Genomic DNA, 26673 nt, shown 5'->3' with positions numbered 1-26673 from the left:
ATGCTTAATGGACTGAGCCACCTAGGTGCCCCAATGCCCTTCTTTATGCCATGTATATGTGGTACTCTTAGGATAATGCAGCCATGAAGGCTCTAAACAGAGTGATACCGTGTATATTCAAGCCAAGGCCTTGAAAGCTTCAAGGAGGTGAAGGTCATTAAAAGCTTGGGATGATTAAAACCCTGCACAGTCTTCTCTGAAAAGATTTTGGATATTATTAAATTCTCAGTATCTCTCCCACCCTCCCTCTTTACATTTAGAGTCGGTAACTTCAAATAAAGAGACTTCTGCCTATGACCACGATGCCTAAGATGGGGCAGATCTATTCTTCGACCTGAAACAACGACACAGTGGAACCACGTGCATGCTCTCAGACACTGGACACTGGCAGCACAGGACAGCTCCTTAAGGAGAACAAATGAGGCGAGGTCTACAAAGGCCCAGCTTACTGCGTGAAGGGAGCGTCCTGGCTGCAGTGCGGGGAGGGAGACCCCAGTGGAGCCCGCAGAGGAGACAGAGCCAGGACAGCCTGCATCCGAAGAGGTTGAGGAGCTTACAATTCACAGAGCAGAGCATGAGAGAGCCGCACGGGGAGTGCCACAGACCTGCAGAGCCCCCCCTCCCCCCACGCCCCCTACACCTCACCTCTTCGTGAGTACAAACCATCGGAAGCATGTGAGGGGAGTATGAACCACCAGAAAGGACCAGAAGGAACAATCGCTGGGGCTCACAAAGGGCTGGGAAGTTTGAGTTCCACTAGTCAGAGTGTAAAACCTCAGGATCCGGCAGGTGTCAGCTGGATTGCCCAGAATGTACTGCTTGAGTGGTGAGGCCAAATTAGTCCCAGAGAAACGCTGCTCTGAAACCTCCCCAGAAAGGAAGCCTGAAATGATCAAACTGTTTCTAAGTACTTTTCAGGTAATTTAATTGCATTCCGTGACACAGCTCGTATTGATAGAAATGCAAATGGTCTGGCACTTCATGAGGTAGAACTCACCTCATTTGGGAGCTAATAAAGAATCATGAAGCACACTAAGAAGGCAAGAAAATATCATCCTTAATGAAAAGAGAAATTAATTGATAGAAACAAACCAACAAATGACAGAGATGATTGACTCAAGAATATTACAACTGTTTTTTAATTATGTCCCATATATTCAAGAAGGTGGAGAATGAGCACATTAAATATAAAACGCAACAAATAAAAGAAAATAGAACTTCTAGAGATGTGCAGTATCTGAGGTAAAAAATAAAGTGGATAGGATTAATAACAAATGAAACATTGCAGGACATCAATGAACTCAACAACACAGCAATAGAAACCATCCAAAATGAAACGCAGAGTGAAAGAATGAAAAAAAAAAGGAAAACAAAAAAAAAAAAGGAAAAGGGAAGGAAAAAGGAATAATTATCAGTAAGCCTGAAGTCCCCAAAAAAGAGAAGAGGGAGAGACAAAGATTTGAAAACGCTGTGGCCAAAATGTCTCTAAATTTGGTGAAAACTATAAATCCACAGATCTAAAAAACAGAAACTCAACAAACTCCTGACACAAGGAAAATGGAGAAAACAACACCAAAGTGTGTCATAATCAAACTGCTTAAAACTAAAGATAAGGAAAATTATAAATGCAGCCAGGGGAAAAAAGATTAAAAAAACAGCAGAAGGGGCGCCGGGGTGGCTCAGTTGTTTGAGCCTCTGACTTCCACTCAGGTCATGATCTCACAGCTCATGAGTTCCAGCCCTGCATCGGGCTTTGTGCTGACAGCTCAGAGCCTGGAACCCGCTTCAGATGTCTCCCTCTTTCTCTGCCCCTCCTCCACTCACACTGTCTCTGTCTCTCTCTCAAAAATAAATAAACATTAAAAAAAATTTTAAAGAAAAACAACACAAAAAAACGCAAACTAGAAGACAATAATGTAAGATCTTTAAGGTAATGAAAGTAAGGGGCACCTGGGTGGCTCAGTCAATTAAGCATCTGACATCGGCTCAGGTCACGATCTCACGGTTCATGAGTTTGAGTTGCGTGTTGGGCTCTGTGCTGACAGCCCAGAGCCTGGAGCCTGCTTCAGATTCTGTGTCTCCCTCTCTCTGTCCCTCCCCTCTTCTCTCTGTCTCTCTCAAAAACAAACGTTAAAAAAAATAATAATAAAATAATGAAAGGAAAAAAAACAAACCACCCTGTCAAACTAGAATTCTATGTATCTTTAAAAAACTGTAGGCAAAATAAGACTTTTTCAGCCATACATTGAAAGAATTTAATAGTGGCAGACCTGCATTATCATAAATGTTGAAGTATTTCAGGCAGAAGGAAAAGAATAGCATATGGAAATCTGAAACCACATTAAGGAATGAAGGGCACTGAAGAAAAGTAAATAAAAAGAATGAAAGAAAGGTAAACCTCTTTAAAGGATAATTTAGTGGAGCTTCCAGCCACTGACATAATACAAGGAATGAATTTATTCTTTCATCTGAAACAACCAAAAGAAAAAAAAAAAAGCCAAAATACTGGAAACAAACTTTTTCAAAATACTGGACATCAATCAGGCAGTAAAAGACGGTGTTCTCTGACAGAAAGGGAAGGAAACGAGGTGAGCTTTACAGATGGCCCCAGCTTGTTGCCTTGAGAGAGTTCCCAGGCCACAGAGCTGAGGGGGTGGAGCTTGGAGGACTCCTATGTTGAGAAGCAGAGCTAAGAGTCTGAGTAGATCAGCTTGGTTAGAGTTTGCAAGACAGTGTCCCAGGGAAGAGTACGTTACATGGAAGGAGAACTCCAGAGAACCAGGGATGGTCTACCTGGTTACTTAGAGCACTAATCACCACATGCATGTGAGGAGAGTATCTGAAACGAAAGAAACACCCAAAAAGATTAGAGGGAACCACAAGGATAAGAAACATGAAAAACCAGACCAATATATATCACAATCAAATTGTTCAAAATCAGTGATAAACTCTTAAAAACAGCAAAAGTAAAAAAACCAAAAAATTAGATGTAGAAGAACAAATAACAGATTTCCTGTGTGAAATAAAGTTAGCAAGAAGATAGTGGAACACCATGTTTAAAATACTGAAGAAAAGGGGTGCCTGGGTGGCTCAGTCGGTTAAGCGTCCGACTTCAGCTCAGGTCGTGATCTCACAGTTCATGAGTTTGAGCCCTGCATCGGGCTCTGTGCTGACAGCTTGGAGGCTGGGGCCTGCTTTGGATTCTGTGTCTACTTCTCTCTGCCCCTTCCCAACTTGTGCTCTGTTTCTCTCTCTCTCTCTCTCTGTGTCTCTCAAAAATAAACATTAAAAAAAAAAGTTAAAATACTGAAGAAAAAAATGTTAAGCCAGAATTTCATACCCAGTGAAAGTATCTTTTCAAAACTAATGCAAAATATAGGCTTTCCTAGACATATAAGCTGAAAGAATCCATTGCCAGCAGATTTGTACTGGAATTATTTAAAGGATGTCCTTCAGACAGAATGAAAAGGATACCAGAAAGACATATCAGCACAAAATAACTGCAGAGCACTGGAAGTGGTAACTACACAGGTATACATATAAGATTTTTTCGTCATTATTTAGGTTGATTTAAAGGAAAGCTGACTTTAAATAAGAGAGTAGTAATGTGTTGTGAGATTTATGGTACATGCTATTTATAAGTAAAGTGTGAAAAATAGCATAAAGACCAGGAAGAGGAAAATGGAAGGTTCTTGTACTAAGTGTGAAGTGTTTATAATAAACTTGTAGGTACGCTGTCAAGAGATAAAAGAAATCTCCAGGCCTAGAAGGTTTCACTAGAGAATTTCAACAAAAATTTAAAGTAAAAATTAATGCCAATTCTATACAATTTCTCCCAAAAAAACAGAAGAGGAGAAAACACCTCCCAATTCATTTTACGAGGTCAGTATTACCCTGATACCAAATCCAGACCAAAAAATGTACAAAACAAATTAAATAGCAAAACTTCAAGCCAATAACCTTCATGAATACAGATAAAACAGTAACACAAAATATGCTCTCTGGCCACAATGGATTTAAATCAGAAATCAATAATAAACACATTTAAAATATTCCTGAATATTGGGAAACAAAATAGGACACTTGTAAATAAAATGCCATGTTAAGCCTTTTCATGTTTTCTCATTGCTCTTACTTAAACCAACTTTACATTATTTTTAAAATTTAATCATTTAATTACTTAAAAGGTCTCCAAATATTTATAAATGTATCTGAAAAATAACACACAGATGTCTAAATTAATATTTACCATGAATAAGATGATGCTACTCTCTATGGTGCTAAGCATTTCAATAACCAGTAAATAAGTCAGTAAACTTGATATTGTTTACTGATAATATTTTAATTATCACTTATCAAAGTATAATTTGGCAGTAAAAACCACTTTTCACAAAGACATTACAGGTAGGTCAACAAATCAATCTTGATTCATTCATTTTGCTTCTCCATTTCTCCTGGAAGCTTTTGAAGTATCCATGACTTCAGTTTTTCTAGCTCAGCTTTGCTTAGCTCATGGTAAACACCTGGGAGACTATGAAACTTCGTGCTCACTCTTAGGGACTTTAACACGGAGTTTGTCTCTTCACCCCAAGAATGAGGAACTAACTCATCTGCAGTGCCGTGACACTGGAATAATTCAGGGAGTACACCATCACTTTCCTGAAGAGCCTGAAGAACAGGATGTACAAATGGAAAAGTTTAAGAAATTCATTGATGAACATCATTCTTGGAAATCAGACAGGGCAGAAAACTTCCAATATTTAAAGGGAAAAGAGGCAGTGGTGGTGTGGTCTAAGGTGCACACTGGTGGTCCTGGACTGGGGGCCCAGCTAGTTGCTGGCACCAATGAGCTATGGTTGTACATGACCAGCACTGACTCCATACAGGACCATCTCAAACACAGTCGAAGCATTTCCTGAAGAAACCGTGTGACTCTGTAAGACAAACTTCTTTACATAGAGAGTGGAGAGAGGGAGGAATGCAGGCACCATCAAGAGAAAAATTACATTCTAGTTTTCATTTCTGTATCTGCTGTTTCTAATTCTGGTATGAAGTTACAACACTATAGTATCGCTTCGTATATTAGCATATTGCTATGAGACAGGTGTCGGGAATGTAATTGGTCATTTGTTTCGATTATGTTTATGACATAAAAAAACAAGCCTGGCTATAATCATCTCTATTTTTATTATGTGTAAGGGATACATATGATTTTTATCCTTTCCTCTTGGACACCATGCTTAATAATATTCTTTCTATGGTATTTCCTGAACATTAATGACCAGCTGGAATTAATATTCATTATGACTAATTGGGGATGGATTCCCAGGAGTGCTCTGTGCATCGACTGCAATTGCTTCATGATCAATTTTGTTTTAGTTTCAATGTGTGATTATTTCACGCTTTTTTTTTGGTTTTGTTTTGTTTCTAAAATCTGGAACTTACCTGGTACACAGCAGATGTTTTATTCAGAAAACTAGAAAGAGCAAATACTCCTGCCACATCTTGATGATTTCTGTACACTAAATGCATTGCCATGCACCCTCCCATAGAAAATCCTCCTAAAAGAAGCAAAAATTCACTTAATCAGAAAAAGCCAGAATCTATGCAACAATAATTCAGAACAAGATACATCTGGGCCAATATTCCATGCAAGTTTTAAATTTTTTTTTTTTCAACGTTTATTTATTTTTGGGACAGAGAGAGACAGAGCATGAACGGGGGAGGGGCAGAGAGAGAGGGAGACACAGAATCGGAAACAGGCTCCAGGCTCTGAGCCATCAGCCCAGAGCCTGACGCGGGGCTCGAACTCCCAGACCGCGAGATCGTGACCTGGCTGAAGTCGGACGCTTAACCGACTGCGCCACCCAGGCGCCCCATCCATGCAAGTTTTAAAATATTTGGAGACACAGTGCGAAAAAGAAATTTAGTCTACTTTAGATCTCATTAAAAAAAGGACCTGCAATGCGTAAACGACACGGGCTCATCTGTCATCACTGGTAAGGAGACTTGTTATAAAAAGAGCTGGAATTAAACAAAGAAATCATGTTCAACGAGTAAGAATATTTACCATAGTTCAAAATATGAGTCATAGTACAAGTGTTATTTGTTTAAACATCTAGTGTCTACTTATAGTTTGCTTATACTTGTGTTATAGGAGTCCTCACTGCAACTAGAATTAATAACATGCATCTTTCTGTCGTTCTTGCCAAGCTCTGAGCCCCATGAGGAGTTAAATTTCCAGTGTCTGCCATATAATAGATGCTTAGCGATTTTTTAGGGAGGATGATCAAAAATCTGGTGAGCCAGTTACAACATCTCTAAATTACAATATCGTTTTGGAAACTGATTTGTGATGGTATAATTAAAAACGTACTTACCTATATCAACTTTCTCAAAGTTAAAAAAAATAATTTACTCACTTAACAAACTTTTATTGTCTTTTATGTGCCCAACACTGTGCTAGTCACTGGAGACATGCAGTCTAAAATACATGGTCCTGTGCTCCCTTCGGTAGCACATATATGAAAATACATGGGCCCTTCTCCTCAAGGGGGCACCAGAGACGTCACAGGATATGGAGACAGGTACGTGACCTGGTGACCCAACTTCAGGGGAGAGACCAGGGATGCTAGTCCCCAGTTTGAGTGAGACTTAAAAGGCATCTTATTTACATTTTGTGAGAAATAAATATAGAAAGTGAGTCACACAGCCACACTCTTATGGAAATACAAGAATATACACTGGTGCAGAATCCAGATCTCGCTTCCAGCCTCCTGCTTTATTTCACTTAACAAAGTGTAAAGCTGAGTCCTTAGAGACTATAAATTTGAATTTACCACAATCTACTTTTACAGATGAAGTGAACGGAGGCCCAAGATTAGGTGACCTGCTTAAGGATGCACCCCTAATTTTAGTTGTAAACCAGGACTTTTGGAATCTAGATTGCTTGCAACAGACTTTAATGTGCTCTCTACTATCTTCTGGTATTTATTAGAATAGAACGACTTTTAAATTTTATTTATGTATTTTTATATTTTATTTATTTACTTAATAACATTTAATAGTATTATTGGGCCAACTGACAGTATCATTTTGGACCCAGGATACAATGTGTGAGTGACGATTACGAGGCTTGCAAAGTCTAGATTTTTGAGAAGCACATAATATGTAAATAATTACAGTGTATGATAAATATTACATCTGTGGTTTTCAACATACCAGAGGGAAATAATAGGGTCTCGTCAGTAGCAGAAGTGCACCATGGATGAGAACCACTTGAAAGGCTCTTTCAAAATAGCCCCCACGCCAGCCACAGATGCAGATATGGTTAATTAGAGATCACAAATGGGCTTGGCAGGGGCAGAGGCAGCACACACATCTTAAAATCGACTGTGAAAGTTGCATATGTGCCTCAAATTCCCAAGAAGGTTAAAAACCACTGGGTTCCGGGGTGCCTGGGTGGCTCAGACAGTTAAGTGTCTGACTCCTGATTTTGGCTCAGGTCCTGATCTCATAGTTCACGAGTTCAGGCAGAGTTGGGCTCTGCACTGACAGTGCAGAGCCTGCTTGGGATTCTCTCTCCCTCTCGCTCTGCCCCTCTCCCGTGGGCGTGTTCTCTCTCTCTCTCTCAAAATAAATAAACTTAAAAAAACAACACTGAGCTCCATTACCTACGAACGTGCACATTAATGAACCTTTGCCATGCTCCACGTGGATATGAAGACCTTACCACAGACAAGACTAGCGTTTCTCGTGAACATTCACTGTTAAGTAAGCAGAAAGAATTCTAAACTTCCTGGGTTGTGCCACCGTTCTAGTTACAGACTTGTCTTTGCTTCTCAAGATTTTCTATGTAATACAGTACGTGGGTTATAAAACAAACGCTTCTTGAAATACAACTGCTATCACGTTTTCATTTATTAAATATAAATTAGTTCTCTAGATTGGGCTTCATTAAGCATTTGCATATTACAGATTGAAAAACTGGTGGTGCAATCTTTGAGGGTAAGAAACGGTTCTTTCTTCCAGCATGACGTGGTGCTTGCGAGCTCATGAGGGAGCTCAGCAAAGTGTCTCCACCGTCTGGTGCACACGTGCTGACAAGCTGGCCTCCCCACTGCACGTGCCCCCGTGGTGAGTACAGTGGCTGCTACATAGTGACAACTCAATAAAGTCTGTTCAGTTAGAAACCATGTATTACTGGGTGAAAATAATACAAAGTTTACACACGTCTCTTAAATTTATCGTATTTAAAAATTTGTTTTTAATGTTTTTATTTATTTTTGAGACAGAGAGAGACAGAGCATGAGCAGGGGAGGAGCAGAGAGAGAGGGAGACACAGAATCCGAAGCAGGCTCCAGGCTCTGAGCTGCCAGCACAGAGCCCGATGCAGGGCTCGAACCCACAGACCGCGAGATCATGATCTGAGCTGAAGTCGGACGTTTAACCGACTGAGGCACCCAGGTGCCCCAAATTTATCGTATTTAAAAGGACATGATGAATTTTCTAATTCAAAGTCTGGTGGGAGAGGACCACGTGGAAGTAAAGGAAACTGAGTTCTAACCCTACCAGTGACACTCTCGCCGAGTGTCTTTGGGTAAATTATTTAAAACCCAGGATCTCATTTCCAATAAGATTAGATAATTGCACTAGATGATCTCTAGGGTCTGCACCAAGTTTTTAAATCTATAATATATAAATGCTTCATAATCACGTGTAAAAGTCAAAACAGCAAGGACTTTCAAAGTTTACAGAGCTTCTGTAAAAACAGACGCCTACTTTAAGTTTGAGAGTAGGAATCCGTATCTTCCAGAACACAATTTCAGCCTTCTGTAAAGTTCACAGAACCAGTCTTAGCAAATCCATTCTTTGCTTCATCCCTTCAGATCCCCCCCTTTCTCCAATTTACTTATAAAATGAAATTCAAGGTTGCTTATAATCAAACCCACTCTTTTTTTTTTAATTTTTTTTCAACGTTTTTATTTATTTTTGGGACAGAGAGAGACAGAGCATGAACGGGGGAGGGGCAGAGAGAGAGGGAGACACAGAATCGGAAACAGGCTCCAGGCCCTGAGCCATCAGCCCAGAGCCTGACGCGGGGCTCGAACTCCCGGACCGCGAGATCGTGACCTGGCTGAAGTCGGACGCTTAACCGACTGCGCCACCCAGGCGCCCCTCAAACCCACTCTTAACAATAAAACTGCATCTCTAAAATGAGGGCGGAATGTGAGGGAGGCGAGATGGGGCTGCTTGAAGAATGAGAGATCAAGAACAAAAGAGAAGGAGGGACACAGACCGTGGTATGGGGGAGCAGCAGCAATTAGGGGAATGACTCGACTTCCAACTGCTCCCCTGTAGCAAGACAGCATTCTTTAACAGAAGCGATCATGCCAAATCATACTAGAAACTTTTCCTAGCACTGAACTCCTGGGTGGAATATGTCAAGTAGGTCTTTATTGAACATAAAACTCGAAACCAGACATTTTACATACAGCCACTTCTGCTCTTGATTCTTTTATAAAAAGTCCGGGACATAAAGAAAACATTCAGTAGTCTAATAAGGTTCATGTGAACAGGGTTTTGTGTCTGTTTTATTCACTGATGTACCCTCCCTATGCTTAGAACAGTGCCTGGCACATAGTAGGCACTTAAATATTTTATCTAATCAGTGAATAAATGTAATTGTAGTCCCATAAGAATATTTCTGTAAGGGGACAAATTTATATCATCAGGAAATGTAGCTATCTGGTGATCGGACTTGATATAAAAGTAAAGCTTAGAAAATGCAGGAGTGAATTGTTAGTGCGCCCGGCTAATGATTCCTAAATCTGGCTCCTTGAAAATAGAGATTCCCAGACTCAGCCCTAGACCCACTACCGCAATCTCAAAGCCTATTTCCAATTTTTAAAAGCTCTTATACCCATAAATCAAATGTATGAGAATCACAGTCTTAGAAAAAAATCAATAGCTGTAAGGCAGACAATTCAGCCTTAGGTAAAATGGGGTAAGAACAGAAAGTGAAAATATGGCCATGATTTACAAGAAATCCCTATGTTATAGATACCAAGGCTGTAGGAACAAAGTTTTTATTTTTTGGAGTAATCCAAGAGCTTGAATTATATTTTTGCCAAATGTACCTAAGGAACATATTAAATGTGACCAGCGTGACTAAGGAACTAAATGTTTAATTTTATTTAATTTTAACTAGTTTAAATTTAGTTTAAATAGTCACATGTGGCTAAGGACTATCATATTGGACAATGAAGTTCTAGGTAATCTCAGCTGCACCAACAATCGAAAAAAAGCTTCAAAATTCATAAATGGAGCAAAAAGAAGATATTTCATAAAAATATTGAGGCTAGGATCATTAAATGTGAACTTTTTTTTTTTTTTCAACGTTTATTTATTTTTTTGGGACAGAGAGAGACAGAGCATGAACGGGGGAGGGGCAGAGAGAGAGGGAGACACAGAATCGGAAACAGGCTCCAGGCTCTGAGCCATCAGCCCAGAGCCCGACGCGGGGCTTGAACTCACCGACCGCGAGATCGTGACCTGGCTGAAGTCGGATGCTTAACCGACTGCGCCACCCAGGCGCCCCTAAATGTGAACTTTTAATATGATAAAGATTTAAAAATCACATCAGAAGAGGGGTGCTTGCGTGGCTCAATCGGTTAAGAGTCCAACTTCAGCTCAGGTCATGATCTCATGGTTTGTGAGTTCAAGCCCCGCATTGGGCTCTGTGCTGACAGGTTGGGCCTGGAGCCTGCTTCGGATTCTGTGTCTCCCTCTCTCTCTGCCCTTCCCCTGCTCACACCTCTGTCTCTGTGTCTCAAAAAATGAATAAACATTAAAAAAAAAACTTTTTTGATAACAAAAATCACATCACAAGATAGAATTTGAACATGATAAGCAAAAACAACTTTATTGAAAAAATTTTACAGATTAAATTCCCCCTCCATCATTTCATTTTTATTGATCAGAGAAACCTAATTACTTTGTGTGGTTTCAGAGCCCCCTAGATGAAACCAGTCTAGTAAGAATAAAACCAAAAGTAAGAAAGAAAACATTTTCTCACATATATCATTATGAAGAAATATAAATGCATCCTGCAGACATTTAACCTCATGTTTAATACTCATAATTTACAATGAAAATAAATGTACTCATTGAAATCTTATTATTGAAAGATTTAATCTAAGTCCTTTACCCAATTATAATCTTGTGAGGTAATCTGCAATTTCTCACCAGCCATCTTTGACAATACAATCACCTTTAGCATCACATTTTACTATGAAAAGGGACTTTGTGTATTTTTTCCTAATAGAAGGAAATTTAACACAAAAGACTAGTTATTTGAATTCAATTTCCATCTAAATGACTAAAATGCAATATAAAATATACTGTTCAATAAGTAAATACCAAATAGTAAACTCATTGTAGGTAATGGTTATAATGTATATTTATAGTTGCTGGCAAGGTATTAAAACGTCAAGAGTTAACATTTCAACATCCATTTAAGATTAACAAGCTGAATAAAACATGTTAAAAAAATAATAAACCTAGCTTTTATGAACTCTTTAAATAAAATAAAACAGAAACAATGTATAAAAAACTATACTGGGAAAACTAGTCTATCTGAAAACAAAATCCAGAGGAAAAAAATACTTATAATTCAAGTTTACCAGCAATTGAATAGGATTTTTAAAATGTAATAAAATCTACCCTCCCTACAAATTTCAACAACTCTTCCATTTAAACTTATGTATTATAGTAATTCAGACTGAGCTATGATAAAGTCTCAAAGAATTGGGGAATATATATTTATTTGTAATTTTCCTCCAATACAAAATTTACAGGGTGAACAGAATACTTATCATCTTCCATAAAAAGCTGTTAGAACAGCAGTTACAAGCCTTTAAAGTTCTAATTGTTGTTGAAGAAACACAAGTTGTTTAATTAAGACACATATATGCTAAAAGAAAATAGAAAACTGCTATCATTCTCCAAGTGTTAGGTCAAGAAAGAGCTTCAGAAGAAACTTGTAGAAGGTCAGCCCAAAGGGAGCCTATAAATTCTGGTGCTAATCTTCATCTTGGTAATTCCAATTATCCCTTCATTTTTATTTTAAATATTGTAAAATTAATACATTGATATATACCCAGTATACAAAGTGTTTTCACCCTACAGACAGAAATGAGTCATCCAAAGTTTCACTCTTCATACATAATTTTAACATGTTTTTAAAAATTCACTTAACAGTTAAACCCTCTACATGTACCATTTTTTGTACCTTGCTTTTTCTTTCGTATCATACTGACTTGAAAGTCTTTCAACAGAATTATAAAATCCGTTATTTTATTAATTGAACACATACTTACAAAGTTCCTTCTATGTGTACATATAGCATTTAATAGTTACATAATATTCAATTATATTAATAGACCATAATTCCCTTAACCATTTCCCTCATGGTTGGCATTTAAAACATCCATGTAAATGACTCAGGTGTAATTTCAGGAGCACTTGATTCTCCCTGCTCCATAATTCTGACAGTATGCTCATATTATCAAAATTCTTATTATCTGGTTATATCAGTTTTTAGGTTCTATACATCCTAGATCGAAGTTAAACCTAAATTTTGTCAGTTTTGTCTTAACAAATTATCACCACCTAGTGGCCAAAAAAGGAATCCCATCCTAGTACAAAAGGAACCAAGTCAAAGGGTCTGGGTTCTAGTCCCAACTCAATTTTATGTTAGCTAGTAACCTGTTTGATTTTTAGTTTAACATCTGAAATGAGAATAATAATTTCCTGTTCTACCTATCACAAGGCTCAAAAGAGATATTGTGCATGAAAACAACCTCATAATTTAAACACTATCTAAAAATAAAACATTATGATGTATAGTAACAGCAATTTAAAAACTGTCAAGTGTAATATAAATGCCAACAATTTTAGTAGTATTACTACTATATACACTTTTAAAGCACAACAGTACACATGGGAAAAATTTTATACCTTTCTCCATTTTTATTTCTCACATTATACAGAAACATAGGAAATGAGTTTTAAGACAGATAGTAACAGAGATACAGATGTTAATAAAATAAGATGTTAATATGTTAATAAAATAAGAATTAGACAGGATGATCTAGCATTACTAATAATTTTCTCAGCATAGAAGATTTGATCCCAGGGCTTATTAATAACTCTCTTGTCAAAAATCAGAAAGTGATTTAAAGTCACTGTTCTGCTGCCTTTCTCCTAACTTTTGTCATACCCTCTGTGGAATCATGTGTGGTATAAATATATAAAATCAAATAAATAACTATGTTTTTAAAGTTTATTTATTTATTTTTGAGGGAGGGAGGGAGGGAGGGAGAGAGAGAGAGAGAGAGAGAGAGAGCGAGCCAGAGTGCGTGAGCGAGCATGGGGGAGGGGCAGAGAGAGACTGGGAGAGAGAATCTGGAGCAGACTCTGCCCTAGTATGGAGTCTGCTCAGGATTCCCCCCCCCCCCTCTCCCCTCTCAGCATTCCCGTGCTCTTTCTCTAAGATAAAACTAAAATAAAAAGAAAGCAATATATTTCCACCGATGACTAGAAAACCAAGATTTTGCTTTCATAGCTAACATTTGCAGTTGACTATAATGTCCTCAAGTATAATCTTATTCATCTTCATGTTCCCTAAATCCTGAAACTGTGTGTTAGTTGCCATCATTCCCTTGCATCTATTGCTGTTCTCCTGGCCTTCAGACTGGCCAACCGTCTATGGCGTTATCAGCATAAGCCTTCTGAAATGTACACTTGATCACATCATTCTCTGCATCTAATCTGATAATCCTAGGGGACTGGATGGCATACTAAACTAGTATTTTCTGAGAGATTCTGATGTGCCCCTTGCTTTCTTTCCCTTTCTGTTTACCAGTCATATTTTAACTCATTCGTTAAAACTCAGTTGGAGCCATCTCTTCTAAGAAGCAGTCCCTAACTCCTCCCAAAAGATTTACTTGTTCTTTCCTCACTGCTCACATTGTACCTTGTATACACTTTTACAATACACTGTATTAAAACACCTTACTTCTGTACCTTCCTCATCAGGCTATAAACGTTTTGATAGTTTTCTCGGTACTCCAAGACTTAAAATTTTTATTAACAATTTGGAGATCAAATTTAGTATGAGAACTATCATTTTTGACCTGAGCAAACTAGATAGACTAACCCCAAATAGTTGCAAAACATACATTATAAAAGCAATTGTCTTTAAAACTAAGCTTAATAAAATACCACTAATTAAAATAAAACCACAGACACAGAACAGGCTCCCACCCACTCAAATACAGAGAACAGTGTTGTTTTATAAAGCTTACACTGGTTGCAGTTATAATCTCAGAGATAAGGGCTCCAGGAGCACATATTATATGATACTAAGTCAGAAATGTTATCACATGTTAAACAAAATCAATAAGGATAACAATTAAAAATGTTTTACCTATTATCTCCATGTTTTTCCTTTTCAATATTAAAATTTTCTAAATTTTCCTTTTACAATGAATTTTTAAAAATAACCCAACCTCACTGTAGTGCACTGTGTTTGTGTGTACTAAAAATTGGTCAGAATCTTAAATGCATTTTTCTTTGACTTCCCACAGAATCCCTCCTTCGTTAACATGTTACGAATAGCACTTAAATCTTACTCCACTTAAAATGTACTATCATAGATACTACAAAAGCACAAAAACCAGTTGGAAGTTATTAAGCAGTAACTTCCTTTTAAATAATGTATGAAAAAGAAAGCAAGAAATCCAGCATGTACACCATTGAGGAGAAAGAAAACAGATGATGGGGAAGAAGTGGTGAGCCGTCTAAAGGTCTCCCAGGGGCAGCCATGACCTTAGTAGGGCCCTTCTGCTCTTTGGAGTGACCATGGCATAAAGACTGTTTAATAACAGGAAGAAAACGGTCTCAAAATTACATGCCAGACACATTCCTAAGTATTTTGACTAACTCAACTATCACATCTGTAAGATAGGTATATTATTATCGCCCAAGCACAGAGGTTAAGGAGATCCTATGCCTACAAAGTAGTGAATCTAGGATTAGAAGCTAACCCATGTAAAGAAGACGGCAAACAAAAAAGGGGAGTTATTATGATGAATGTTTTGTCATAGTATAAGAGGTCAAGAATCATGTGTGTTTTGGGGTACATGTAATGTTATAGACTGTTATTGAAGATTTATGTTCATTGACTAGTTAAATAACAATACAGGTAACAAGAACAAAGCACACTGCGTCTGTGCTCTGTGGTCTCTTTCACATTGTAAGCTAAGAAAGAGGCTTTATTGAAGCTAATCATCTCATCTCAAAAATTCTAAAAAAAAATCTTCCTTTTCCAGCATTTTGTATTCAAAAAATAATATATAACTATTATATATAACATGTTAATATGGCTTTGCCATAAATTTCAATTTTTTAAATTTTGCAATGTAATAATCTACAAAGCTCCCACAGAGAAATTTTGTTGTTACAGATTCAATGGTGTTTTGATAAAATACCGACCATATTACTGATGGCTTTATAAAAAGACTTTTTTTGTTTGTTTGTTTAAGAGAGAGATAGAGGGCATGAGTGAGGTGAGGGGCAGAGAGAGAGAGAGAGGGAGAGAAAATCTTAAGCAGGCTCCACACTCAGCACAGAGCCTGATGTGGGCTCGACCCCACAACCCTTGGGGTCACAACCTCAGTTGAAATCAAGAGTGGAATGCTCAACTGAGCCACCTAAAGCCCCTAAATAAGACTATACTTTAACAAGGTTCTCTTGGTACTTTAGAAAATATTAAAATCTCCATGATATGGTAAAAAGCAAATAAAATAAATTCCAGATGAATCAAAGAAGTACAGGGAAAAAATAAATCACATCTAGAAAACCAGTAGAAAACCTATTTGAGGGGCACCTGGGTGGCGCAGTCGGTTGGGCAGCCGACTTCAGCCAGGTCACGATCCGTGAGTTCGAGCCCCGCATCAGGCTCTGGGCTGTACGGCTCGGAGCCTGGAGCCTGTTTCCGATTCTGTGTCTCCCTCTCTCTCTGCCCCTCCCCCGTTCATGCGCTGTCTCTCTCTGTCCCAAAATAAATAAACGTTGAAAAAAATTAAAAAAAAAAAAAAAAAGAAAACCTATTTGAATATTTATCCAAGTTCTAGAGACTTTCTCACACTAAGACATTATTTGGGAAAAGAAAATCATAAAAGGAAAGAGTAACAGACAACTAAGAAAAGCCTTCCTGTGTTAAAATACAACAAAAAGAAGTAGATGGAGAATAACAAAATAAGTATGAATTAATTACGACTTTCCATTTACTTATTTTTAGCAAATATGTTTCAAGGCAATATTATTCAGTGACGATGCAGTAAGATCGACATTCTAATAGGAGTGGGAGAAGTACCAACTGGTACAATTTTTTGGTGAAAGGAATTCGAAAATATGTATTAAAAGTCTTAAAGATGTTTAAATTGAATGGGAGAATCATGGGCTTTGAAATGAAGTAAACCTCAATTCCAGCTTTTTTTTTTTTTTTTTTTTTTTTTTTTTTTTTACAGTTTATTCATTTATTTCGAGATAGAGTGAAAGAGTGAGTTGGGGAGGGGCAGAGAGAGAGGGAGAGACAGAGAATCCCAAGCAGGCTACGCACTGTCAGTGCAGAGCCCGATCTGGGGCTCGAATGCAGGAACCGCGGGAGCATGACCAGGCGCCCAGGTGCCCCAATTCAAAACTCTTATTAGCTCTTTGACCTTACAACAGTCCCCACGGCCTCTTTCCAGAGATGAGTAATACGAAGTAGCTGATGGATGTGGGGAAGGGAAGAGGTGGGGACGGAAGGAGACGAGCAGATGGCAGTTATCGGTCAACATGATAGAATATTTAGCTCATATACATTGAGTACTAATCAGAATATTTTCTACTTTTTTACGTACAAAGATTTTGCAGTTTTATCTTAAAGCAAATTCTTATCCTAATCTTTGGTTTTCCCACTGTCATCACATTACTTTGGAATCTCCGGAATCAATCACTTTGGAATCAACTACTGAATTGTTCAATTACTGAATTGGTTTCCCCCACACACCACTTCGCATCTGTTCACTTAACCCTCCTGCCCGATTAGTTTTCCTGACACACAGTTCTAACGAGCTGCATGACTCACAGACCTTCTTTGACCATCCCTCACCAATCATCCACAGAATAAAGGACAGAAGGGGAACCGGAAAGAATTCGAGAGCCTAGAATGAGCCAAGTATTTTACAAACACCAACTCCCAGGAAAACAGATGTTGTATTGTTATTCCCACACAGGTGAGGCAGCAGAAAAGTAGTGTAGGTAATATGTGGTGGTAACAAGGCAGACGTCACATTTGAACCTGTATCTGTCACTATACCATCCTGCTCTGCAGTCTCTTAGCACAGCTATCAGAGTCAACAAGGCATTTTCCTTGGACAACAGACTTTCTGCTAAAGCCATCTAACGTCCAGACAGATAAAAACAAGCACTACTTTTTCTAGTTCATATCATTCTTTATGCCTAGACCTCCACACTACAATAGATAAAACTATTTATGTGTGCATCTTAAATCTCAAATGCCACTGCTACCTTCCTATTAATTCTTGAATAGCCTCAAGGTATGATCTCTGCTTTCATTTCCTGTGGTACTTAATTACTTAAATCAGCAATTCACTGACCAGGTCATGCCATTCATTATAAATTTCCTAAGCATTTGCTCTGTGCCAGGAATTGTGATGGGTCCTGGGAAGAAGTAATAAATGCACGTGATCATTCTCTTTGAAGAGCCAGCAGGTACATTGCTTTAGGTCACTTATCACAGGCTTGCTGGCATTATAGTAATCACTGTAAGTACCTAATGGCTCTTCCAGGTTGTTAACATTTGTGAGACAGATCCTTTTTTATTGATCTGTGTGTCCCTTTGAGCATCTAACATGCCTGGCACACAGTAGGAACTTAGAAAATATTTGCTAAATGATTGAATGACAGACTTTGTCATACATTCCCACATTTTGGATTCTGTTTTGTAACTGTTTTATAATTTACCCCTACACTGAGTTGCGTGCCTTTCCTCATGGTCTTCCCAGCACTCCCATTATGTTTTAAAACAAACTTTGTTTTTGAGAGAGAGTGAGTGCAAGTGAGGGAGGCACAGAGAGAGAGGGAGACAGAGGAGCCTAAGCAGGCTCTGTGCTGGGCTCAATCTCAAGAATCACAAGATCATGACCTGAGCCCAACCTGGAGGCTTAACTGACTGAGCCACCCAGGCACCCCCTTATGTTTTGTATTTAGATGCTGAAACAGAGGACCAGGAAGGTGATGTTACTGGGCTGGAGGGCTCACTGCTTTTAATTAACAAAAGTGGAAGTTGAAGGCAAGGCAGAAGACAATGGATTTTACTCATCATTTTATACTGCTTCTCAACTCAATGACTAGTTCAGTACTTCAATAAACACAAAGGAAGTTTGCTAATTTACCAAATTCTGTCTATACAAGATCTCAATGTGCATTTTATGGTTATTTAGAATATGATAGAGCTAATTTGCTTTATAATTTCATCATTAAATGCAAGTCATTTTAAATTGAATAGTTGTATTTGAAAATAAAACTCATTCACCAAAATATATTCTGTACCATTCCACATTCTACCCAGCCAATCTCACTTTCCTATGTATTATATAAATAGAGATTTTAATAGTTTATGTATTTGATGATTACAGAAAAAGGAAAGGACATTAAGTAGAATAAACAGCTTATATAAAGGTATATATATCCCCTTGGGAAGAGAGATTGCTGAAGACATGTTTAACAAAAGTTTATAAATGCCTTATTCCTGTGACACTAACTCTGAAAGGTATACTTTTCATTAATTTTATATTATATTTTGATTGTATACTCTACCTTAATCATGGTAACAGTAGTTTAAGCATATTTATAAAACTCAAGCTAATTAAAATAAAATGTTTTAAAAACTGAAATGAATAATCTTTTAATTGAATATTAAACATGGAATTCTCAAGTTAAGTTATTATTAAAGAAAATGAATTAAAGTTTCAGGAGCTGTTAATTTCAATATTTTTAAAACCTTCAATATGTAAACTCATATTTGAAACAATGAACAGGTCAAGTGATATACAGGTGTTTCTAAATAATATTCCAAGTAAAGTTCAATGTATAGAAATAGGCAAAAGTGAAAGAAACTTACTAATATTTAAAGGTCTTACCTACTAATATTCTATTCTTCTTGATGCCACTTTTTACTTCATCATCAATCAAATCTGTGAGCACTTTACACATTACATTGATTGATTCAAGGTGTTCTGGGCAGTCATTAGATATTTTAAATCTGTCAAACCATACATTGGAGATTCCTCCTTTCATAGGAGTATATGGCCTGTTTAAAACCAGAAAAAAAAAGAAGAAAAAAAAAAGGAAAAGGGAATGTTATTAAAAATGAATGTTTCAATTTCTAAAATACTAGTGTGTTGAATAATTTCATTTTCCTCCAAGTTTTAAAAGTTAAAGAATTCATATTAAAAGCAGCCTCAGGCATACTGCATTAACTTGCCTATAATTACATTGATTCCATTAACATTTACTAATAGTTAACTCATCATCTTTCCTTATTCTCTCCATCTTTTCATATTGATAAATTCTCCAGAAAATCCCCATGAAAAAAGGAATTGTATATATAAATTAATATATATATTTACAAATTAATTATAAAATTAATAAATACATAGTGTGCATGCATATATTTTCTTCTGCTCAATTTAAATGACTGATTATTCAGGTCTATTTTTTTTAAATTTGTTTTGATTTGCCTTAGGCCCTTTCTCACCCTCTTGTCCCCCTGTAAATATAGGGTCAATATTTTAGTATTCATAGCTAAGTGAATAATTTTTCTCTCTGCAAAAAGTTTAATACCTCAAGAGTGGAAAAAAACATTCACCAAAATGCTTTTAAAAAGTGGTTAATTTGTAGCACTTAAGTATGAAAGATGAGTTCATAATTTAAGAGCTTTCTTGATCTCATCCAGATCATTCTTAGAATGGGGGCTAAATTTTTGTTTAATCAAGAGTTGGAACTTTTATTTTTATCTTCTCAGGAAACTTGAAATCAGAGTTGATCAGGAAACTTGAAATCAGAGTTGAATGGGGGTACAAGTAATCTTTGGAAGCACATGATCATACAGATATTCCATACTGTTTGCATCATTTGGGTCTCAGGCTGGGTGCCTCGTTGGACTCACGTTTTATGTGAGAAGATACTCTAGTTGGGTGCTCTGAATAAAACTGATCTTACATGATGCTTTATATTTACGTATAAGGTGGGATGGTTACAATAATTAGTGAATCTTATTCATTGTGTCAAGGTATTCCAAATGTTCTGTTTTAACCAATTACAGTGGGATTAAGGGTTCCTGTGTTCATGTCCTATGTTGGTAAAGGTAAATGAAGGGAAATGAAAACAATCTTACACGCTCCTCTAAATAAACACAGAGGTACCCAAGGATCTATAAGAATAAACATGGAGAACGAAGGTTTTCCAAAGTTGAGGGTTAAGAGGATTTGATACAAGAAACTGTTTTCCACTTGGCCAACTGTTCTTTCCCCTTACATGACAGTGAAAATAGGATTTATGTTCCATGCAAGAAAGCCCTAGAAAACACAACCAGTGCTAAACCTACCCATCATAGGGACTCCTGGGTGGCTCAATTGGTTAAGCATCTGACTCTTGATTTCAGCTGAGGTCATGACCTCACGGTTTTTGAGTTTGAGCCCTGTGTTGGACTCTGCACTGACAGTGTGGAGCCTGCTTGGATTCTCCATTTCCCTCTCTATTTGTCCCCTCTCCAGTTCAAGGGCATGCATGCACGTGCGTGCTCCCTCTCGCAAGAATAAACTCAAAAAAAAATAATTCAAGCACCCATAATAACAAGAAATCTAAACCAATAATGATCACAGATGCAGAATTCCTCCTATATTTACCACTTTGCCCAACTCAGAGTTAGCTGTTTACTCTCACCCTCCATAGCGAGTGAAATAAAAGTATGAAATATACAGGTAGAAGAACAACAACAACAAAACGGAAGGCTGAAAGACACTGAGACCTGTATGTTCTTTAGTGAAAAACCAAGTGGAACCTCAGTAAACCCTAAAAACTAGTTAGATTCAATCCTTATTTTCTTATCCACTGGATCAAAAGGACTCCAATGTCTCTGCAGATCTGTCCTTGGGTAATACCCACTCTTTGGGACCAATGGGTGGTACTGAAGACAACAGAACTCATTTCTCTATATTGATCATACCACTCCAAAATAAACCGACATCCACTTTCGGTACCTGGAAACCAAGAGGATTATATTTGGAAAGTTTCTCAGAGAAACTGAAAGCAATCTAAAAACAAGAGCTCATCTACAAAGGGCCTTGTTTATTTACAAAAAAAGATGAATGTTACAAATGTTACTTTGCAATACACTATATAAAATCTGAATGTATATTTTGAGTATCCCTCTAAGACAGTACATAAAAACCTACATTTTCTCCTTGTTTATGAAGGTATATGATATTTTGCAAATATGGGAAAGTACATGTGTGTGCTGTTTTGAGGGTTTTCATATAAATCTTACTGATGCTGTGTGCCACTCCACCTCCCCACTGCCCCTCCCCCACATCCTGCCCTTCACACTAAGTAAACCATGTTTAGATCTGGAATATACAACCCCGAAGGTGTTTCTTGCACATACATTAAAACATATATCTTTATAGGACATGTTTTACAGCACTATTTTCTTTTCAAATATGAAATAGCCTATTGGCTTTTCTTATGTGCATCATGCTTCCTCCCTTAACAAGACCTTATGGATATCCTTCCATCTGATAGAGTTGGAACTCATCCTTTTAAATGGCTGTATAATTAATACTGATGCTCCACAGTGTCATCAGCCATTCCCCTACTAATGGGCATTTGGTCCTCAGGTTTTAGCCACTAAGAACAGTGCGGCATTAAACATATTTGCATATATATTTTTATGTACTAGGACTTTTATTCCTATGAAAAAGTCCAAGTAACAGAGCTGCTGGATTGAAAGATACAATTTTTATGTTATTAGATGTTTCAAAGTTACTCCCATTAAGGCTGTAAAAAATTCACCTTTATGCAAGAAAAGAGAACATCCTTTTGTCCACAGCCCTAACTGCAATAGGTGCTGACATCCTTTAAAATATTTAAGGGTATCAGCTACAGTTTTAAATCAACTTTCTTGAGGTATAATTCACATACATAAAAGTACATGTTTAAGTATATAAGTCAAAGACCAAACAATGTAATCATCTCCACAATGACACAGAACATTCCCTTTACCTCAGAAAATTCCATCATGGTCCTTTGCCAGCAATTCCCATTTACTTCCCAGGCAAATGCTGAGGGATTTTTATCACGATAGAATAGTGTTTTCTGTTCTAGAACTCAACATCAGTGGAATTACCTATTTTTATCATTTGCTATTTTTTTCTACTGTGGTTTAGATTTTATTACTTTAGAAGAGCACTTGGTCTATAATTGACACTTAAATAGTTGTCATTTGTACTTTAAGTATTTTTTAACATCTATTTTTACATATTGACATTATGTATTTATGGTGTCTTTTTAAAAATCAGATAAAAGTAACTGCATTTGATATAGTCTGTCCTTAAGAAACAAAAAAACAACTAAAATTTATAGGTCTCCTGATTTAAGAGGGCTCTTTTCTAATCCATACATGTTTACATATGGAATTCAAAATTTTCTTCTATGATTTTCGTTTTCACTTTTATATTTAAGTCTTGAAATTTCCTGGAATTTATTTCATATATGAAGTGTCATAAGAGTTCAAGTTTGGGGCGCCTGGGTGGCTCAGTTGGTTGAGCGTCCGGCTCAGGTCATGATCTCACAGTCTGTGAGTTCGAGCCCCGTGTCAGGCTCTGTGCCAACAGCTCAGAGCCTGGAGCCTGTTTCGGATTCTGTGTCTCCCTCTCTCTCTCTCTGACCCTCCTCCGTTCATGCTCTGTCTCTCTGTCTCAAAAAAATAAATAAACGTTAAAAAAAAATTAAAAAAAAAAAGAGTTCAAGTTCATTTTCTCCCATACGGATAATCAATTGCGTCTGTACTACTACTACTAAAAGAAGAAAAAACATCTTTCACAAAGGTGAAATTCCACTTTTTCCATATATTTAATTTTATAGTTCTGACTTATCTAATCTCTCAAACTAGGTTCTGTGAGAGTTAAGTCCTGATGTCTAACACGTACTATATATAATAAATGGACTTCTCTTCAATGGATCTGGAATGGTACTAGTTCTGTATTATCCTTGGGGAAATCAAGAAAACAATAACTGAAACCATTTCCTGTGCTTTGTGATTCAGGTGAAGAACCCTGGTGGAGAAAGGCTCTATTTTGTTCTACTGATGTATTTACCCATCCTGTGTTAGGATCCTATTGAGCGTATTGAAGTGGCTTTACAGGATGTTCTGAAGTTGAGTAATGCAGTTACTCTCTATCATCATCAAAACCAGTCTCCTTTTCAGACTTGTCCTGCCTCTTCTCAGGCATCCATTCTTTCTCACTTATCTAAGAAATTAATCAAATATTTAGCAATTTTTAAAATCATTTCAAATACTCCTTAAAAGTCCTTGTGGGATTTTAATTAATATTGCATTATTCTATGGGAATTAACACTTGATGACATAAATCTGACATAAGGGAAGATTTTTGCAGACTGAGCTCTTCCCAGGAATTGCCACATTCATATAGGGCTTCTCCTGCATTGTTCTCCAAGCTTTCAACGGGTGCACAGGAGATAGTTTTCCATCACATTTCTACTAGCACTCCAATAGAACCTACCTCCGCCCTCATTCTGCAGGCCTTCTGACCTCAGAAGCTGCTTGGCTCAAGAGAGGTAAATAAATTGGAATCAGAAGGGAAGAGAACACAGAAAGCATTCAAGCCTCCCACCTCCCAGAATCCCTTTCTGTTATTTAAGAATAACTTTCTTAAAGTACTCTGAAAATGAAAGCAGGTGGTTTCTACTAGTATTAATGTCAGTGTAAGACAAAATGAAATCCCAAACTGTATTCAATTTGTCATTGAAATCAGTGTTCTGAATGAAAACTGAATACACAACACTCACTTTAAAGCTTGAGTTAGACTGTTACTCTTTGGAATTATTTCTACTTCCCTTTTCATTTTATTCTGCTGTTTCTCTAAGTATTTATTTGTCTGTCTAAATACTTAAATAAGGATGATATCATAGGCTAAAATCTGAATCATTCTGGGAACTCAGCCATTAATAGAAAAAAATGACACTCACTTAACTTTTTCTCTTTGACAGGGCCTTCCTTAATCAGAGATAGATGCTCCATGGAGGAGGACTCCCAACGTAAATTTCACCAATACAGTAGTTTTTTATTCTCCCAATTCTCTAAGAAAATTGCAATTTGTTTGAAGGAGATAATTGGGAAAATTTAATGAGATAAATAATAATTTAGAACTTTTTTGTTAAGAAAACGTTACTAAAAATGCATAATTCTATTAATGTTAGAATAACTTTTAAATAAAGCATAAGAGATTGTTTCTTAAAACAGCTAAACAAACTGGCACATATGTTATACTCATTCACCTTTTCCCTCAAATAAATCACTTTATTAGCTGGTATAAGACAGCTCAGACATTACCACAATAAATACATATGCTCGGCAAAGAACATCTGTGTGGCCCTTCAATCAATCAATCAATCAATCAAACACACTGGTAACATATGAAGCTGGAATAAAATGTCCAAAGTGAAAAAACGAAAGAGCTGACATTCAGCTTGATACCAAGTTCTGTTTTGATCTGTGGTCTCTAAAAGTCATAAAATCAAAAGGTCATTCATGGGGCGCCTGGGTGGCTCAGTCGGTTAAATGTCCGACTTCGGCTCAGGTTATGATCTCGCGGTTCGTTCGTGAGTTCAAGCCCCACGTCCGGCTCTGTGCTGACAGCTCAGAGCCTGGAGCCTGTTTGAGATTCTATGTCTCCCTCCCTCTCTGACCTTCCTCCATTCATGCTCTGTCTCTCTCTGTCTCAAAAATAAACATTTAAAAAAAAAAAAGACGGTCATTCATAACCTTTAAGATAACACTGCCTGGTCCTGTCTTCCTGTGTGTCATGCCACAGCACTTCTGCAGCAATCACCAGGATCACCGGGACCAGTCACATTTCCCTCTGAGTTTTCTCCTGAAAGGACAGCCTCATTATTGATCCAGAGGCTTTGCATCTGATATTCCCTCTACCTGGAATACTCTGTGCCCCATTTCTGCACGGTGGGCTCCCAATGATCATTTAGGTCTCAGCTCAAATGTCCCCTCCTTAGGGAAGCCTTCTTTGACCCTACAATTTAAAGTGTACCTCCCCTCTACCCTACAACACACACCCCCACACACACACACTCTCTCTCTCTCCCTCTCTCTCTCCCTGTCTCCCTCTATCCCATTATCCTATTTAATGGTCTTAACAGAATTTATCACTATTTGAAATTTATAGATTTAGTTGTTCTTTTATTTTCCATTTATCTTTTCCACAGCAATCCCCCTCAGTGCTAAGAACAAGCATTTGTTGAATGATGAATGTCAATAATCATTTGTGACACTAGGGTATAATGTGGGTCAGCTAGAAATAAGAGAATACCTAAAATCAGTTTATTTTTCTCTGAATATCTTTTCACTTTAATTCTTGTAAAATCCATATTGCAATTTCTAGTAAAAGGTCAAATTTTTCTTTAGGTGCTTAAAAAAAAAAGAGTTTCTAAGAAAAAGCTTTTACATACTAATGGGTATTTAAATGTACTGTTGAAAATAATTACCAAATAAGTAAAACTATTTCTTCAAAATAGCTGTTTTGAGTAGGGTTCCTTATCAGTAAAGTGTACTTCAATTACATATCTCCTGGTATCAGGAGAGTGATCTTCATACTGGGCTTCAGACAGGAATCGAATCCCAAGTGATAGAGTAAAAATGAATCTACTGTTATCTACACCTAAATCAAAAGTACTAGTTTTGGAATACATTTAATAAAAAATATAAACATACACTTCATTGGAAAAAATAGTAATCAAAAAGTAGAAGCACTATGCAAATCTTATTATTTTTAGAATTTTTCAAAACACCAAGAGCAATTTATATCATCATATAAGTCATTAATTGGCTTGTTAAAAAATTGCTATTATTTTTAAGATGGAAATTCTAATAGTAAGCCCCAAACCAAGAAAACCTCTAATTACAAATACAACTAAAGTATGTTACAGAAACAAAAATCTTTATTGAGCACTTCAATTAAACAGAGTCCAAATTAATAATGAAAAAAAAAATGAAGCAATATTTTCCATTTAAATCAACACAGCAAGTTAATTGCTGGCTTTTACTTAATATGCCCCTAACTTAGCTGATTAAAAACATCTATTAAATAGGGTTGAGGAGAAGGACTATGTTATAGTCAAATGGCAATTTACAATTTAATCAAAACATACTGACATGCTGTAATAGACCACAACTTGGTAAATATAATAGACTATTGTTCTCCTCTCAAGCTCTTTAAAATATGCATC

The 26673-nt window shown here is 37.1% G+C and overlaps 1 protein-coding gene across 1 annotated transcript in view; it reads right to left on the bottom strand.

The window, feature by feature from the left end:
• Window positions 1-2227: 2227 nt before the first annotated feature.
• The window catches only part of LYPLAL1 (lysophospholipase like 1), a 40665-nt gene continuing 16219 nt past the window's right edge, over window positions 2228-26673 (bottom strand). The window contains exons 3-5 of the mRNA XM_043569472.1: window positions 19275-19444; window positions 5446-5561; window positions 2228-4668 (exon numbers count right to left, since the gene is read on the bottom strand). Of these exons, the coding sequence (XP_043425407.1) occupies window positions 4429-4668; window positions 5446-5561; window positions 19275-19444 (526 nt within the window). The 3' untranslated portion in view covers window positions 2228-4428. The remainder of the gene's footprint in view (window positions 4669-5445; window positions 5562-19274; window positions 19445-26673) is intronic.

The sequence above is a fragment of the Prionailurus bengalensis genome, chromosome E4, assembly GCF_016509475.1.
Source record: "Prionailurus bengalensis isolate Pbe53 chromosome E4, Fcat_Pben_1.1_paternal_pri, whole genome shotgun sequence".
In the NCBI taxonomy this organism is placed as follows: Eukaryota; Metazoa; Chordata; class Mammalia; order Carnivora; family Felidae; genus Prionailurus; species Prionailurus bengalensis.
Note: the sequence above shows the minus strand (reverse complement) of the source record. Positions and strands in the feature narration are given on the sequence as shown.